Source organism: Lithobates pipiens, unplaced genomic scaffold, assembly GCF_037356315.1.
Source record: "Lithobates pipiens isolate NorthernLeopardFrog02 unplaced genomic scaffold, aLitPip1_a1.2 Scaffold_23, whole genome shotgun sequence".
NCBI lineage: Eukaryota > Metazoa > Chordata > Amphibia > Anura > Ranidae > Lithobates > Lithobates pipiens.
In genome coordinates, this window is record NW_027507785.1 from 93,243,353 (window position 1) to 93,259,540 (window position 16,188).

The 16,188-nt window shown below is 40.5% G+C and overlaps 1 protein-coding gene across 2 annotated transcripts in view; it reads right to left on the minus strand.

The window, feature by feature from the left end:
* CACNA2D3 (calcium voltage-gated channel auxiliary subunit alpha2delta 3) overlaps window positions 1–16,188 on the minus strand; it is a 1,440,485-nt gene that overhangs the window by 150,179 nt on the left and 1,274,118 nt on the right. For both annotated transcript variants that reach the window (XM_077452052.1, XM_077452053.1), the window contains one exon: window positions 8,622–8,684. In XM_077452052.1, the coding sequence (XP_077308178.1) occupies window positions 8,622–8,684 (63 nt within the window). The remainder of the gene's footprint in view (window positions 1–8,621; window positions 8,685–16,188) is intronic.

The window sequence follows — 16,188 nt, forward strand, 5'->3', positions numbered from 1 at the left end:
TGACCACAGGCCTTGGAAATGTAGAAACCCAGACCAAATTTAGCAGTAGCAGTATGTGTCAGTTAACTTGACAATAACTCTAGAACTAATTTGTTAGTCTGACAGCATGGTCTGACATCTAGTTCTCTGCTACATTCATTTACATTTTCACTGAACAGGACATCAGCCCCTAGGACTTATATAGGCAAATTGCTGTCATGAATGAGAGTGCCTATTTTTCATAATGATTTCCTTTATATATTATTTTTTTTCATCATATTAGACGCATTTTAAATTAAAGCAATATTCTGCTACTGGGTGCAAACCAAGTGCCTTTGGGCATATAGTAGCTGATTCTCTGATCTCTGCTATATTTATTCATTTATAAATCATTTCTATATCTGACATAAATATCTACAGTACAGTAGCTGGTAAGTCAAGATCTGGAAGTAAGAGTCTTTGTGAATGATGGTAGAAACTCCAGACTAGACTATTCACATGTTGGCTTCACTTTTACAGTTGCTGTATTGCATGGACATTTGTGGAACTATTTTGTACACTGTGTTTTGCACTACTTGAGCACTTTTTTGAACAATTACCTTTTTTATATTCACGTTACAGATAAGAAAATAATATCCCAACTTTGTTCCATAATAAACCAGCCCTGAAGAAGGAAAATGCACAACAATGCAATTATTTCCGAAACATCTCGGGTATATGGTTGAATATCTAATCTGCTGACCTTATCGGTTTGGATGGCATTTTAGAATTACAAGTTTGGGTTAATTCATGACACCTTATATATGTTTATTCATTGATGTATCAAATAACTTATGTTTGTTGAGTATATTTGTATGATATGTGCATTTTTTCTATTTCTTTGTATATTAATAAGGTTTGTACCATTATGCCTTTTAATTCATTTTTTTTTAATGTACGGTATATATATTTTTTATTCTGCCATTGATAAAGTCCAAGGGGGCATCCCCTAATGCAATTGTTGCATGTTTTCTGTAATGCTACTAAGGATGATGGCAGTTTAATCTACGCAATATTCAATTCTCAATAATTTATATATTCGCCTCCCTCTATATGATACTCTATACAGAGACATATAAACTGGAGAGGTGAAAAGGGGGGGGGAGGGGGAGAGAAGCAATCTCCCTTGTGACTGATGATAGAAACTCCAGACTAGATTATTCACATGTTGGCTTCACTTTTACAGTTGCTGTATTGCATGGACATTTGTGGAACTATTTTGTACACTGTATTTTACACAAATTGAGCACTTTTTTGAACAATTACCTTATTTGATGTGCATTTTTTGTTTTTATCACAGGAAGTGCACCTATTACTGTCAAAAGTACTGGAATTGCAACTCTGTTACCAAAGAAACTGTGGCTGTACGGGGGATCATCTTGAGAAATAATTTTTCATCATTCTCAAACTGACTTGACTATAGTAAACTATAGTCTAGCTGATACAGTGCCTTGAAAAAGTATTTGTACCCCTTGAAATGTTCCACATTTTGTCACTATATTGTATTCTATACCTTGAAAATCAGGTTTTCTCTATGCTCTGGTCCCCTCCCTCCTCTTTCTACCTATCCTGCAGCTCCAGCTCTCCTGTGTCAGTAAGTGGTGGCTGCAGAGGAGAGGAGAAACTGCCTACAGTGGCTGGAACATGGAAGCCCATGTGTGATGTCACAGCTACCGGAATCACATGAACAAGCTGCAGGATCACATGACTGGACTGGAGCAGATTAAAATTTGGCACACAGATTTTTTTTATACAGGTTAGGCAGGATATAGTGGGGAAAATTATTATTTGATCCCGTGCAGATTTCGCAAGCTTGCCCACTTACAAAAAATTAACGCTCTATAATTTTTATCATAGATGTATTTTAAATGATAGAGACAGAATATCAACCAAAAATCCCCCCAAAAAACACAATACCAATGAGTTGCATATTAGTGAGTAAAATAAGTATTTGATCCCCAAGCAAAACAAGACTTAGTACTTGGTGGAGAAACTCTTGTAGGCAAGCACAGAGGTAAGATGCTTCTTATAGTTGGTTACCAGGTTTGCACACATCTCAGGAGGAATTTTAGTCCACTCTTCTTTACAGATTCTTCTCTAAATCCTTAAGAATTCATCGCTGTCACTTGCAACTCAAAGTTTAAGCTCCCTCCATACATTTTCTATAAGATTAAGGTCTGCAGACTGGCTAGGTCACTTCATGACCTTATTGTGCTTCTTCTTAAGCCACTCCTTTGCTGCCTTGGTGGTATGTTTTGGGTCATTGTCATGCTGGAAGACCCATAAACGGCCCATCTTTAGTGCTATGGCTGAGGGAAGAAGGTTCTCATCCAAGATTTTACAATACATGGCCCGTCTATTGGCCCCTCAATGTGACAAAGTCGGCCTGTACTTTTAGCAGAGAAAGAGCTCCAAAACATAATGTTTCCACCTCTGTGCTTGACTGTAGGGATGGTGTTCTTATGCAGACCATACATGGTCGAATGTCGAACGAATTTTCTTTTCAAAATCAGAAAGTTTGTTTTTTTGTGATCCGATGATGCCACTATTGATTTTCGAAATTCGGCTGACCAAACCTTCAATGTTGCTACAAGCTGGGAATCTTCTTATTTTCTCTCCGTAAATTTTCTTTTCTTGCACAAGCGCATTCTTTTTCTTATTACATTTCTCGCACGATTCTCCAATCATGTATTCAAAAATTCCTCAAATTTGATTTCTGCGCGAAAATCAGCTGTTGCTGCAGCCCACTAATGGTGTGAAATTCTTAGATACGATTTTCAAAAGAAAATTCTTTTTTCGAAATTCTAACCGTATATGGCCGGCATTAGGGTCACAGTCAGCATTTTTCTTCCTCCAAACACGACAAGTCAATACCAAAGAGCTCAATTTTTGTCTCATCTGACCATAGCACTTTCTGCCAATCCTGCTCTGAATCATTTAGATGTTCATTGGAAAATTTCAGACGGGCCTGTACATGTGCCTTTTTGAGGGGGGAAACCTTGCGGGCACTGCAGGTTTTAAATCCATGGCAGGATATTGGGTTACCAATGGTTTTGTTTGGTGACTGTGGTCCCAACTGTCTTGAGATCACTCACAAGCTCCTTCCGTGTAGTTATGGGATGATCCCTCATTTTTTATATGATCATTCCTACCCCATAAGGCGATATCTTGCATGGAGCTCCAGACAGAGGGCAATTGATGGTTATTTAGTATTTCTTCCATTTGCGAATAATTGCTCCAACAATTGTCTCCTTCTCATTAAGCTTCTTGCTGCTGGTCTTGTAGCCCATTCCAGCTTTGTGCAGGTCTACAATATTTTTCCTGATGTCCTTTGACAGCTCTTTGGTCTTGCACATGATGCTGAGGTTGGAATGGAAGAAAGAGATTCTGTGGACTATTATACACATGAGTTGTCCTTAGGAGTACCTTCTTAAATTGACAGGATTAATCTGTGTACCACATGAGCACATACTATAGCCAATCTGTGGGAGCCAGAATTATTGTTGGTTGGTAGGGGTTGGTAGGGGATCAAATACTTGCTTTAGTCACTGAACTGCAACTTAGTTTATAACATTTGTATCATGTTTTTTTCTAGATTTTTGGTTGATACAGTATTCTGTCTCTAAGATTTAACCAGTTCCAGAGCACCCATTGTACATATACTGCGGCAGGGTACGTTTTGCGCACCCGCAGGTAGGGGGCACGTGCACATGCCCCCGCCGTCCCCCTGGTGATCAAATTAGTTGATTTCCAGCCTGGACCTGATGATCGGTTCTGATGAATGACAGACTATGTAATGTAAACGCAGGCAGAGGAAGTGATGTCATCTCCCCTTGTAGAGCCCTTTTATTGTTACTGTGTTTTATTGTGTTTGGTTTGCAGGTATGTCCTACTGTTATACTGTACTGTTACTTTGTTTTATTGTTAACCAGTATTTGATTTGCAGGTATGCCATTCAGCTGCAGCACGGGTTTATTTATTTTGACAGCAACAAGGTTTGCTCTCACGATATGTAAATCCAGGACGCCAGTGCTGTAGGAGGTGCTGAAGCATAGGGGCAGGGGTGGACATTAGGGGCGGATTTCCCCTATGCTTCGGCATATATTGTTTACTCTTTTTTTGGCATAGATTGCAATAAAAAAAGTTGTTTTATTAAGTTAAAGTTTTATTGATACTGTGATCTATTGTTACCATTGTTTGCTTTGCAGGTATGCCATTCAGATGCAGCACATATTTTTTTATTTTAACAGCAATATGGTTAATCTCACAATACGTAAATCCATAACTCCAGCGCTGTAGGAGGTGATTTCACCACCACAGTTAAAAAAAAGAGTATATGCTGCCAAAGCATAGGGGCAGGGGTGGACATTAGGGGTGGATTGCCCCTATGCATCGGCATATATTTTTATATTTATTGTATGCCCATTATTAGAAGTGGGTGGATGCATATGATATTCTAATGGTGGGCATACCACCGATCAATGTGAAAGGAGAAATCTGTAAGGTTCTCTTTTTTCATTCAGCCCACAGGCTGCATGAGAAAAAAGAACATTACAATATATCCCCAACAAGGACTAGCGACGTATTGGTATGTTGCTGGACTTTGAGTGGTTATACCGAAATGATGCCTGCAGGTTTAGGTTTCATCTTGGTATAGTTTTTTTCAGCTGGCGGTTGGCTTTCATGTAAAAGCAATCCTAGCAGCCAATTAGCCACTAGACAAGCAGTGGGAGGGAACATTTCCCCCCACCGTCTTCCATGCTTTTCTCAGAGACTACTGTCCCACTGGGGAACCTGAGATTGCAGCCGGTGGTTCCGCCAGCTGACCGTAGAGCTGATCAGAGGCCAGAATGGCTCCAATCATCTCTATGGCCTAAGAAACCAGAAGCTACGCCCATTTTATGACTTTGGTTTCACCGGAAGGGCTGAGGAGAGATCTAAAAAGCACCCCTGTCCCCCGCTAGTGTGCAAAGGCGAACAAAAGCATCGATCTCGTGTCATACGTAAACAGTAATTACACCATACATGTTAGCTATCACCGTGAATGACAGATCGATGGCAGTAATTCTAGTAGTAGACCTCCTCTGTGGTAACCTGTAAAGGCTTTTAAAGGTTTTTAAAGATGTATGTAGTTTGTCCCTGCTGCATAGGTGTGCGTAATTTTAAAGCATGTTTGGTATCTATGTACTCAACATAAGATCATCTTTTATATTTGGGCAATATAGTGTATTTTGTGCATTAAAATTCCCAAAAAATGACGTTTGAAAAATCGCTGTGCAAATACTGTGAAAAAAAATTGCAACACCCACCATTTAAATCTTTGATAGTTCAAAGTAATTTCTAGCAAAAAAATAAGATTTTTTCATGTAAACAAAAAGTGTCAGAAAGGGCTTTGTCTTCAAGTGTTTAGAAAAGTGGGTGATGTGTGGCATAATATTTTAAAGTTGGGCATAAAATGGCAGGACAGTTCAAACCCCCCCCCTCCCAAATGATCCTTTTTTGGAAAGTAGACACCCCAAGCTATTATCTGAGGGGCATGTGGAGTCCATGGAATTTTTGTTTTTACACAAAGTTGTCACTAAATGATATATTGCTCACACATGGCATGAATATATGTGGAATTACACCCCAAAATACATTCTGCATTCTGCTGCTTCTCCTGAGTATGGGGATACCACATGTATGAAACATTTTGTCAGTTTAGCCACGTACAGGATCCTGAAAACCTATCACCGCCTTCAGGCTTTCTAAGGGTATAAAATGGTGATTTTACTCCCCACTACTCACAGTTTTGGAGGCCCTGAAATTTCAAGATAGCACAAAACTCCCCCAAATGAGCCCATTTTGGAATGTAGACACCCCAAGCTGGGAGGCATGGTGAGTATTTTGTAGCTCTCATTTGTTTTGGAAAATGAAGAAAAGGAAAATGTATTTTTTTTCTTCTTTCAATTTTCAAAACTTTGTAACAAAAAACGAGATCTGCAAAATACTCAACAGGCTTCTCAGCAAATAGCTTGGGGTGTCTACTTTGTGAAAAAGGGGCATTTGGGGGGGGGGGGGTTGTGCTATCTTGGCATTGCGTGGCCTCCAAAACTGTGATAGGCAGTGAGGAGTGAAATCAACAATTTACGCCCTTAGAAATCCTGAAAAGTGTTATTGGTTTTTGGGGTCCTGTACGCGGTTAGGCTCCCAAAAAGCCCCACACATGTGGTATCCCCGTACTCAGGAGAAGCAGCAGAATGTATTTTGGGGTGTAATTCCACATATAACCATGGCATATGTGAGCAATATATAATTTTAGTGACAACTTTGTGTAAAGAAAAAAATTATTTATTTTCTTGAAACTTGTGGCAAAATATAAAATATTCCATGGACTCAACATGCTTCTCAGCAAATAGCTTGGGGTATCTACTTTCCAAAAAGGGGTCATTTGGGGGAGGTGGGTTAACTGCCCTGGCATTTTATCCCCGATATTAGAAGCTTATGCCACACATCACCCGCTCTTCTAACCACTTGAAGACAACGCCCTTTCTGACACTATTTGTTTACATGACAAAATCTTTTTTTTTTGTTTTGCTTTGAACCCTCAAATGTTATATATTTTTTTTAAAACAGAGGCCCTACAGATTAAAAGGGTGGGTGTTGCAATTTTTTTTTTTTTTTAATCACTTATGACAAAAAAATAAAATACTCAATGTGCTCAGCATGCCTCTCTGCAAATTCATTGGGGTGTCTACTTCCAAAAAGGGTAATTTGGAGGGGTTTTGTACTGCCCTGCCATTTTAATACCTCAAAAAATTTAATAGGCAGTCATAAACTAAAAGCTGCGTAAATTCCAGAAAATGCACCACAGTTTGTAAACACTATGACTTTTGCACAAACCAATAAATATAAGCTTATTGAATTTTTTTTTTTACCAAACACATGTGGCTGAACACATTTTGGCCTAAATGTATGACTAAAATTGAGTTTATTGGATTTTTTTGATAACAGAAAGTAGAAAATATCATCTTCAGAAATTTTCAGTCTTTTTTCGTTTATATCGTAAAAAAAAAAAAAAGAAGAAAATCCTAGAGGTGATCCAATACCACCAAACGAAAGCTCTATTTGTTGGGGAAAAAGGACTAAAATTAAATGTGGATACATCATTGGATGACCATACAATTACCAGTTAAAGCAGTGCAGTGCCAAATTGTAAAAAGTGCTCTGATCACGAAGGGGGTAAAACTGGGAAAGGATCACTTATAGTTTCTGTCCTGAAAATGATGGGGTCTAAAATGTAATCAGCAGAAACATTGTCAGCAGTACAGAAGGTCAGAGAAAATATCCCAATAGAGACGCTTGTTGGGGAGATTTCCTCTTACTTCCTGCAGGAAAATATGCACAAAATACCTCTTTAGGGGCACAGAATGGCAAGAATGCCAATCAGCTTCTAAATTAAGCTTTTCCATTTAAGCTTTGACAATAAAACCTAGAAGCTGATTGGTTACTCTGCACAGCTGCATCAGATTCTGTGTGCACCAGTTTTAGTAAACCCCCCGCAATGTGTCTAACCCTTTCCCCCTGTATCCAGAACTAAAGAACAACTTTGGTGTACGTTATGGTTTAGAGTAAAGCACACGATCGGACCTTCCGACAGGAAATGTCCGATGACAGGCTGTTGTCGGTAAATCATGACCATGTGTATGCTCCATTGGACAATTGCTGTCAGATTTTCGCCCAACAAATGTTGGCTTGCAACAAATGTTGGCTTGCAGATTTTCACATTTTTCACGGACAAATGTTTGTTGTCGGATTTTCCGAGCATGTGTACGCAAGTCTGTCGGAGATTTAATCTTAAAAAACGCGGGATAATGGTGCTGTGGTAACTTGCCCAAATAAAAAATAAAAATAATAATAATATTATTATTCTTGATATCACTAGAAAAAAAAGCCTTTGAAAATTTGTTTGCAATAACTCTATCAGTATCACCAGCAAATAGTTTCATTATTATCCCATTAAAGAAGACGAGAATTGTGCACTGCATTTGGAGATTTCATAATTTGCCACGTCACGAATGTTAATTCTCCATTACGAATGCTAGTTTACAAGACCGACCGCTTCCGGCTCGTCCTTGCTTCCGAGCATGAGTGTTTGTACTTTGGACTTTTGTCTGACGGACTTGTGTACACACGCTCGGAAAATCCGACAACAGACATTTGCCCATGGAAAATTTGAAAACCCACTAGCCAACATTTATTGGCAAAAAAAATCCAACAACAACTGTCCGATGGAGCGTACACATGGTTGGATTAACCAGCAACAGCCTGTCATCATACATTTCCAGTTGGAAAGTCAGATTGTGTGTACGGGGCTTAAGTGTAAGCACATCTGGCTGTCTGCAGGAACATACAAAAAGGTAAGTAAAGATTCCCTGTAAAGGGAGTTTGGCTCCAAGAAACAAGACTTTACCTGCCTAGTATTTTCAGATAAAGTAGCAAATTTCAAGGGGTGCAACCATTTTGAATAATTATCTTCAGGGTTCTGAACCCTTGCCTATGCATTTTTGTTACAAATTTTGGTTCAAATAATGTATCAAGTTACTCTCAATGAAATGTCTTACCTGTTTATAATCTTCAGACACCAAGATGAAGCCATTATTGTCAATGAGATAACAGTTCAGTTCCTATGGAAAATAAAAACAGAAAATTCAAATAGTATTTAAATTCCCAGTTTAATAGAAAATGCATCTTAGCAACATACAATTCAATTATGAAGTATACACTATTTCAGAAATGGGACTTTATTTTATTTTCAGGGAAATTAGAAAAGTGAAGTAGCCATTACTAAAAATCAAAGTCCCCGTGAACTGGAATGAATTGTTTAATATAGGTAACAAGACTTTGCACTTAGTGATTGGCTTCTTGCATTTTTTTCAATATAGGCAAATGTGTAACACTGATACATAATGATTTCAATCATTTTATTAGGTATTATTCAGTGACACAACTACTTTTACAAATTCTAGCTATGCTCTCCCAGCAGCCTGCTTATTTCCCTGCCCTTGGTATGTTCACTTGCTCCCCCTTCTGTTTAGTGCAGGCTAGTTCATTCCCTAGTTAGACACTCTCTACCTGTTGTATAGATTAGTTTCACTTTTCACTGCATAGATAGGGCTTAGGAAAGTCATTGTCTCCTTAAACTTTAAAAGACTGGAACACACCCTTTGTATTGCACTTATATAAAGTTAAACTACATTGGATTTAAAGTGATTCTAAAGGCAGAAGTTTTTTTCTTTAGCTTAATGCATTCTATGCAGCAGCCCTCCTCAGTCCCCCCTAATACTTACCTGAGCCCCATCTTGATCCACCAATGTTGCAAGAGACTCGGCTGTCTGCGAATCTCCCTCCTGATTGGCTGAGACACAGCAGTGGGTGCCATTGGCGGGAGCCAATAAGGAAAGAGAGGGGGCAGGGTCTGAATGGATACGCAGAGCCACGGCTTGGCTCGGGTGCCTCCATAGCAAGCTGCTCTGCGTAGGGGCACTCGGCAGGAGGGAGAGGCCAGGAGCACTGAAGAGGGACCTGAGAAGAGGAGGATCTGGGCTGCTCTGTGCAAAACCACTACCCCGAGCAGGCAAGTATAACATGTTTGTTATTTTTAAACAAAAAAAAAAAACAAGACTTTAGTATCACTTTAACTTCTGTGTCGTATTGAAGAGTTAGGCCGCGTACACACGGGCGGACTGTCCGCCCAACTAGGTTCGTCAAACAGTTTGACAAACAGTCCGTTCAAAATTAGCATGAACGGACTTGACCACACACGACGAACGAACAGTCCGCTGAAAACTTGCGCGATGACGTGAACGGCACGTACGACGGGACGAGAAATTCGAAGTCCAATACACTGCAATGCAACCTTCGCCGTGTAAATTCTTTCTGAGCATGCGCGAGACTTAGTTTGTCGAACAATCCTACACACGAGCGGACTGTCCGCTCAAACCAAGTTTCAGCGGACAGTCTTACGGAAATTCCAAAAAACTTTGTTCGTCAGACTGTCCGCTGAAACTGTCCGCTGAAGCCCACACACGAGCGGACTGTCCGCTGAAACACTGTTCAGCGGACAAAGTTGGGCGAACAGTCCGCCCGTGTGTACGCGGCCTTAGGCAACCTATAAATTGATCTTTTTTTTCATTCGAAAAAGATCAATTTCACTAACGAAAAAAATGATTTTATTTTATACCTATAAATTGATCTTTTTTTTTTCATTCGAAAAAGATCAATTTCACTAACGAAAAAAAGATCTTATTCTCCCATCCATGCAACCGAGGTGGATTGAGAAATCCTTCCTGCTGTGGTATTGTATTTTGACTGTGGAAAGTCTCCCCTGTCCTCAGAATATAATAATCAGTGTTGTTGGCTATTGCTGACTGCACTGATCATTTGGGAACAGCCCAAGAGGCTGTTTGTACACAGGCTGATTGATAGAAAAGACAGTGGATAAATTCAATCCAGTTGTGAGTCATTTTTCTATAAAAAATGCAGTATACATCCACTACAGGTTTCATCAATATTTCATTATCAGTGTCTTATATACTTGCCTAGCCATTTTTTTTTTACGTGTTCCTTTTTAGCCCATAGATTTATTTTTAGCTTAGGCCGTCCATACATTACAAAATTCACTTGTACAATTATCTTAGATTTACCAAAACCATTTGATATGAGGTCAAGCTTAAACACTTTCAATTTGTATGCAATCAGTCAGGCCCTTGCACTACATAGGTGAAGGCAGGGGCGTTGCTAGGTGGCAAAAAGACCAGGGGCTTCATACACTGGCTGACATACACTGACCTACATGACACACACTGACCTACCTGGCTGATACACACTGACCTACCTGACATACACTGACCTACCTATCTGACATACACTGACCCACACTGACCTATCAGACATGCAATGACCTACCTGCCCTTGCCCCTTAAAGCCTAAGTTTATTTATAGCCACTGTGCCCATTAACTGCAGCCACTGTGCCCTGTCAAATGAAGCCCCTGTGCCCTGTCAATTGCAGCCACTGTGCCCATCAAATGCAGCCATTGTGCCCATCAAATGCAGCCACTGTGCCCCGTTAAATGCAGCCATCATGACTGATGTCTCACATGGAGGGTGACAGCTGATATCCTCATTGCAACACAAGACTACTTTCTGTTTGGAGCTACCTATAACCCTTACAGAAGCAACTGCCTCATGTTCTCAAAGAGATGCATGCAGGCTGCATCCTTCTTGTAAACCTGAATGCATTCACAACCAGAAGATACACATTGAACTGCCATAAGGAACATACGAATCACATCTCTCTATGACATTTAGAGTGCTGGGATGTGGAAAAACTTAGAGCGTAGGAGAACTCATCACTTACCATGTGACACTCCTCCCAACTAGCCACCCCCCTGTATGTTGATCCACAATACTATACAAGGCTCTGATGAAGAGGATTTTCCTTGAAACGCGTCAGTAATATTTTAGCCCTTGCCCTTGCATGGGCATGTCTATTTTCTTAATTTAATGTGTATACTTGTAACCTGGTTTTATGAACACTTAGATACTTTTTTTTCCTCCCCCCTTTTTTATGAATAAACTGTAACATCTTGATCAATGCATCAATGCATCAGATCACACACTTTGAAAGTACTACCATTTTATATCAATGACGCCTTCATGAGCGCAGGAGAAAATTCTTTCTTTGTTTATATTGACACTCACATTGGTTCCCTACCCTCAAGGAGCCCACAATCCAAGGTCCCCAACTCACATTCATATACTAGGGCCAATTTTGACATACCAGCATGTCTTTGGAGTGTGGGAGGAAACCGAAGTACCCAGGGGGAACCCACACAGGCACAGGGAGAACATGCAAACTCCAGGCAGGTAGTGTCGTGGTCAGGGCAGGACTTAGGATGGTGGGGGCCCCTGGGCTTGAGTCACTTTCGGCCCTACCTTCTATACATTACCATATTTATCGGCACATAACACGCGTCAGCGTATAACACGCACCCCAAGTTTAGGAGGGAAGTTTAAGGAAAAAACGTTTTAAATGCCCATCAATGCAGCCTGATCAGTGTCCATCTGCAGCCTTGCCCATCATTTCAGCCTTGTCCAGCGTCATTGCAGCCTTGTCAGTGTCATTTGTAGCCTTGCTCCAGTGTCACTTGCAGCCTTGTCATTGTAGTCTTGAAGTTTAAAAATGGTGCCGCCAAGATACAGAGTCCTGTGTATCTCGGTGGCTCTCGGGGGCTCTCGGGCCCAAGAGTAGCCGAGTGTACTTGGCTCGGCTCACAGTCACGCCCAGCCCCTGTGTTATGTCCATCATAGGGCAGGACTGAGCGTGACTGTGAGCAGAGCGGAGCCGAGTACACTCGGCTATGTATCTCGGTGGGGCCCCCTATTGGGCGGGGCCCATGGGCTTGAGCCCAGTCAAGCCCAATGGTAAGTCCAGCCCTGGTCGTGGTTGGGATTTGAACCAGTGACCCTTTTTACTGCCAGGCGAGAGTGCTACCCACTACATCAGTGTGCCACCAAACAGTATTACAGAGATAGCAGGTAAAGAGACATAGGAAGTCAGAGACGGTGACTGAGAGACATTTAAATTGCAAATTATTGCAGTGTCTTTATGGCTAGGCTGAACCCATATAAAATATAAAAAGGGTGGGAATCCCGGAGCACCCCAGGTTGAACCCATAAAGTGGGATTGGTGTTTATACACAGGTGGCCGAGTGTTCCAACCAGCAATCCCAGATTGTGTTGCTTTTAGAAGGGCAACATCTATGTACAGTATGTAGATTAGCTTTTTGTATGGGAGGTTGGTATTGATCTCTACCAGCCAGGATAGAATTCAGACTAATCTCAGATTTTTAATCTCAGAATTCTGACTTTAAATGTCAGAATTGGTATTTTCAAACTTAGAATTTTGTTTAATACATTTTAGGATGGCCCCAGGGCTCCCCTGCACTTATTTTTCGCAATGAGCTGCAAAAAGTTTTTTCTGGTTTCCCTCCAGGGTCTGTAACCCATTTGAACCATCTTTTTTCTATGATAGCACAGCTTGTCTATGGTCAGTGACGATATACAAACCTAACATTTTCTATATAAATGTATGCTGGGATTTTATTGTATAATTCAAATTTTTCTAATTGGAGACATCTTAGCCAGAGCTGCATCACGATGCAGCCATTCTCTGCATCAATGCAGAATTCTGCAGAATTCTGCATTGATGAAGAGAATGGCTGCATCGCGATGCATGAATGACGTCATCGCTGTCAGGATCTTGCCGTTTGCTCAGTGATTGGTCAGATGCTGTGCCAATCTAGTACGAACTAAATGATGAAATGGACTGTGCCATTAGCACCTAATGCTAATAATAAAGTGACTACGGTTGCAAAAATGATGTTGGTGTGTAACTAATACAACATTATAAAGTGCATCCAATGAAACTAGTATCTGTGCAAACAATTGCAGTGAACAAACAAATTAATGAAGTGACAAATTGTTAAAGTGTTTATACTAACAATAGTGCAATTCAAAGTCTATTTCAAGTGCACAAAGTGCTGTAGGGCTCTGTGTCCCGTCAGTGTCCGTGCATCCACCTCCTGGGAATATTGTAATAGGTCCACACTCACCAGATCACCAGGCCAGACACCAGGTTGGATTCCCTTGCATTATAGCAAAAAAGAGCAGCCATTCTTGTAGGTCACAGTACAATCTCCTCCTGGTGTGGTCTCTATGGTGGGTAACCTCCAAAAGATGTCCCCCGCACTCCAAGTGTGGACAGTGTACAGCAGTCTAGCATCTACCCCATCCCCAGCAATAAGTCCCCAATATTCATTATAGGGAACTAGGCTTACTTGATATTGGTAGGAAAGTTTCAGAAATAGGATTTTTTTAACATGTTTGTATGAGCTTTCTTTGCATTTTTGACAATTTTTTTTTTTTCCCTCATAATGAAAATACATACTGATATGTTAAATTGGCCCCTTAAACGAACAATCCACGGCGATGCATTCAGTAAACAAGAACTATTTTTCATCACTTGCTTCGAGAAACTTGCAGGCAGTGACCTGATTCAGCAAAGGCATCTAGAAAACGTCTCCTCTGCTTTAATCACCGATATAATAGTTTTCCATAGGTTATGCAGAATGTTTTCAATTTGGCTGCTGGGAGACGAAAGACTGAAAGCATTTCCTGTCTGCTGGGCCTAATTGTATTAAGATATTTATGACTGAGCACTTAGTGCAGAAATGAGAGATAACGTATAATTATAGGATGGGACGGTTTCTGAAAATTCAGTTTCTCTAAATTGCAACATTCTTTATTTTTGGTATTTGACACACAATGTGCATTATTACAGCAATGACATTATTTTCTATTCAAGCTTACTAACTACAAAAGCTGTATTCTAAGTATATTATCATAGATGCAATGTAATAATACTATTGGATGTTATAATACTATTGGAAACAGCAGTTGCATCAGAATTTATAGGGACCCTGTTGCTATAGAGAAAAAAACAGCCAGCTTGTAAAAGAATATTAACAATACCTACCAGTCCCAATACCACTAGCTCCATTCTTTGCTCTTAGAGAGCTGCAACAGGCAAAGAATTTTCAGCATCCAACACTTCCGGGTGTGTCAGATGTTTGCACCCCAGCTGTTGGCTATGCCGACACCCACATGAGGGCAGGGCCAAGAGAACATTAGTATCATTCATGTTTCGTCCTCAGGTACCTCTGACAAGCCTCTTGTCTTAATTTCTGGATTAGTGTGAGTCCCCTGCTCCCAAAGGAAGCAAATAAAGTGTACAGTTCACCACCACCCAGATAGCAAAGATAAGATAAAGATAACTTGCCACAAATTTGTATCAGTGTTGAATTGTAAGTCTGTTAGCTTTCTTCACATTTTCACTGGCAAGCTGTACACTTGAGACACAAATTCTAGTTGACACTTTTCCAATTCGTAGCAAATTTGCGTGGAAAAGTTGCAATGTGGAGTCTACAGCAAGAGCTCTGCAAGTCACAGTGACCCCTGTGGTGGGATGACTGTTGCACAACGAAATTGAACCAGAACTTGCAGCAGACTTTCAGATTGTTTGCAAAGAAAGTTGATCTGGAGTCATGCAACGCAGACTTGCTGCAATTGTGAAGCAATTCTGGCAATCCTAGCAATAGCTTAGCAAGTAATTTTTAAACTTGCAGCACAATTGCTTGCTATCTGGGACATGTATATTACCATGCCATGACCCTTCAGCCTGCATTCTTCCCAGGTGAGCCAGGAACCAAGCCAGAATAGGCCAAAAACAAAGAAGGGATGAGTCAAGTACGTATTTAATGCTTTACTTCAGGATCACTATGGAGGGCTAGTTCTGATAATTTTGGCAGCAGTTGTTAATACCTTCCTCATGGCAGGCATACCTTGCCCTGTACCTATTAATACCCCTAACCTGAATAACAGAAGCTCTCTAGGTATTCTCCTACTGGGGAATGCCTCACCCTTCCAGGGCTACATAACTGTGACTAGGGCGCCAACCAGTTCCACAGGAGCCAACTCCACACCTTGCTTCTCTCTTGCGAACATCTCTACCCAAACTCTGTCTATTCTCACGTTGCACATGTTATATAACTTATGAGATGGTGTCATCTAGTGGTCAAGCTAAGAATTGTTCTAACACCTTTTTACATGCACACTGCTGTGCCACTGTAATTCTGCTTGGATACAGTAGCATACCTTTCAACTTTGGAATGGGCCTATTAGCAAAAGTATGTAAGCATAGGACACACCCCCTGTCACACCCCCTTAAAGGAGAATTATACAAAAAAAATAGTTAAATCCAGTGCCTTATTTTAACACTACTATTCCTTTATACTGACTTTTGAAATTTACAAATGCAGCAATTTAGAAATTGAATGAAAGGTTTAGCACTGGGAAACACATTTTGAAAGATAAAAAGTGCATGTTTTATACAACTATATAAATCGGACAAAAAGGGGGGGGGATGGACAGAGGGACTTTGTTTCAAACCAGGGACAGTCTATAGAAATCAGGGACACTTGGGAGCTATGCAATAGCTATGTATCAACTGGTGGGTGAAACTACAACACCCAGCAGGGGGAAGCAGAAACCTAATACACACTATGGTG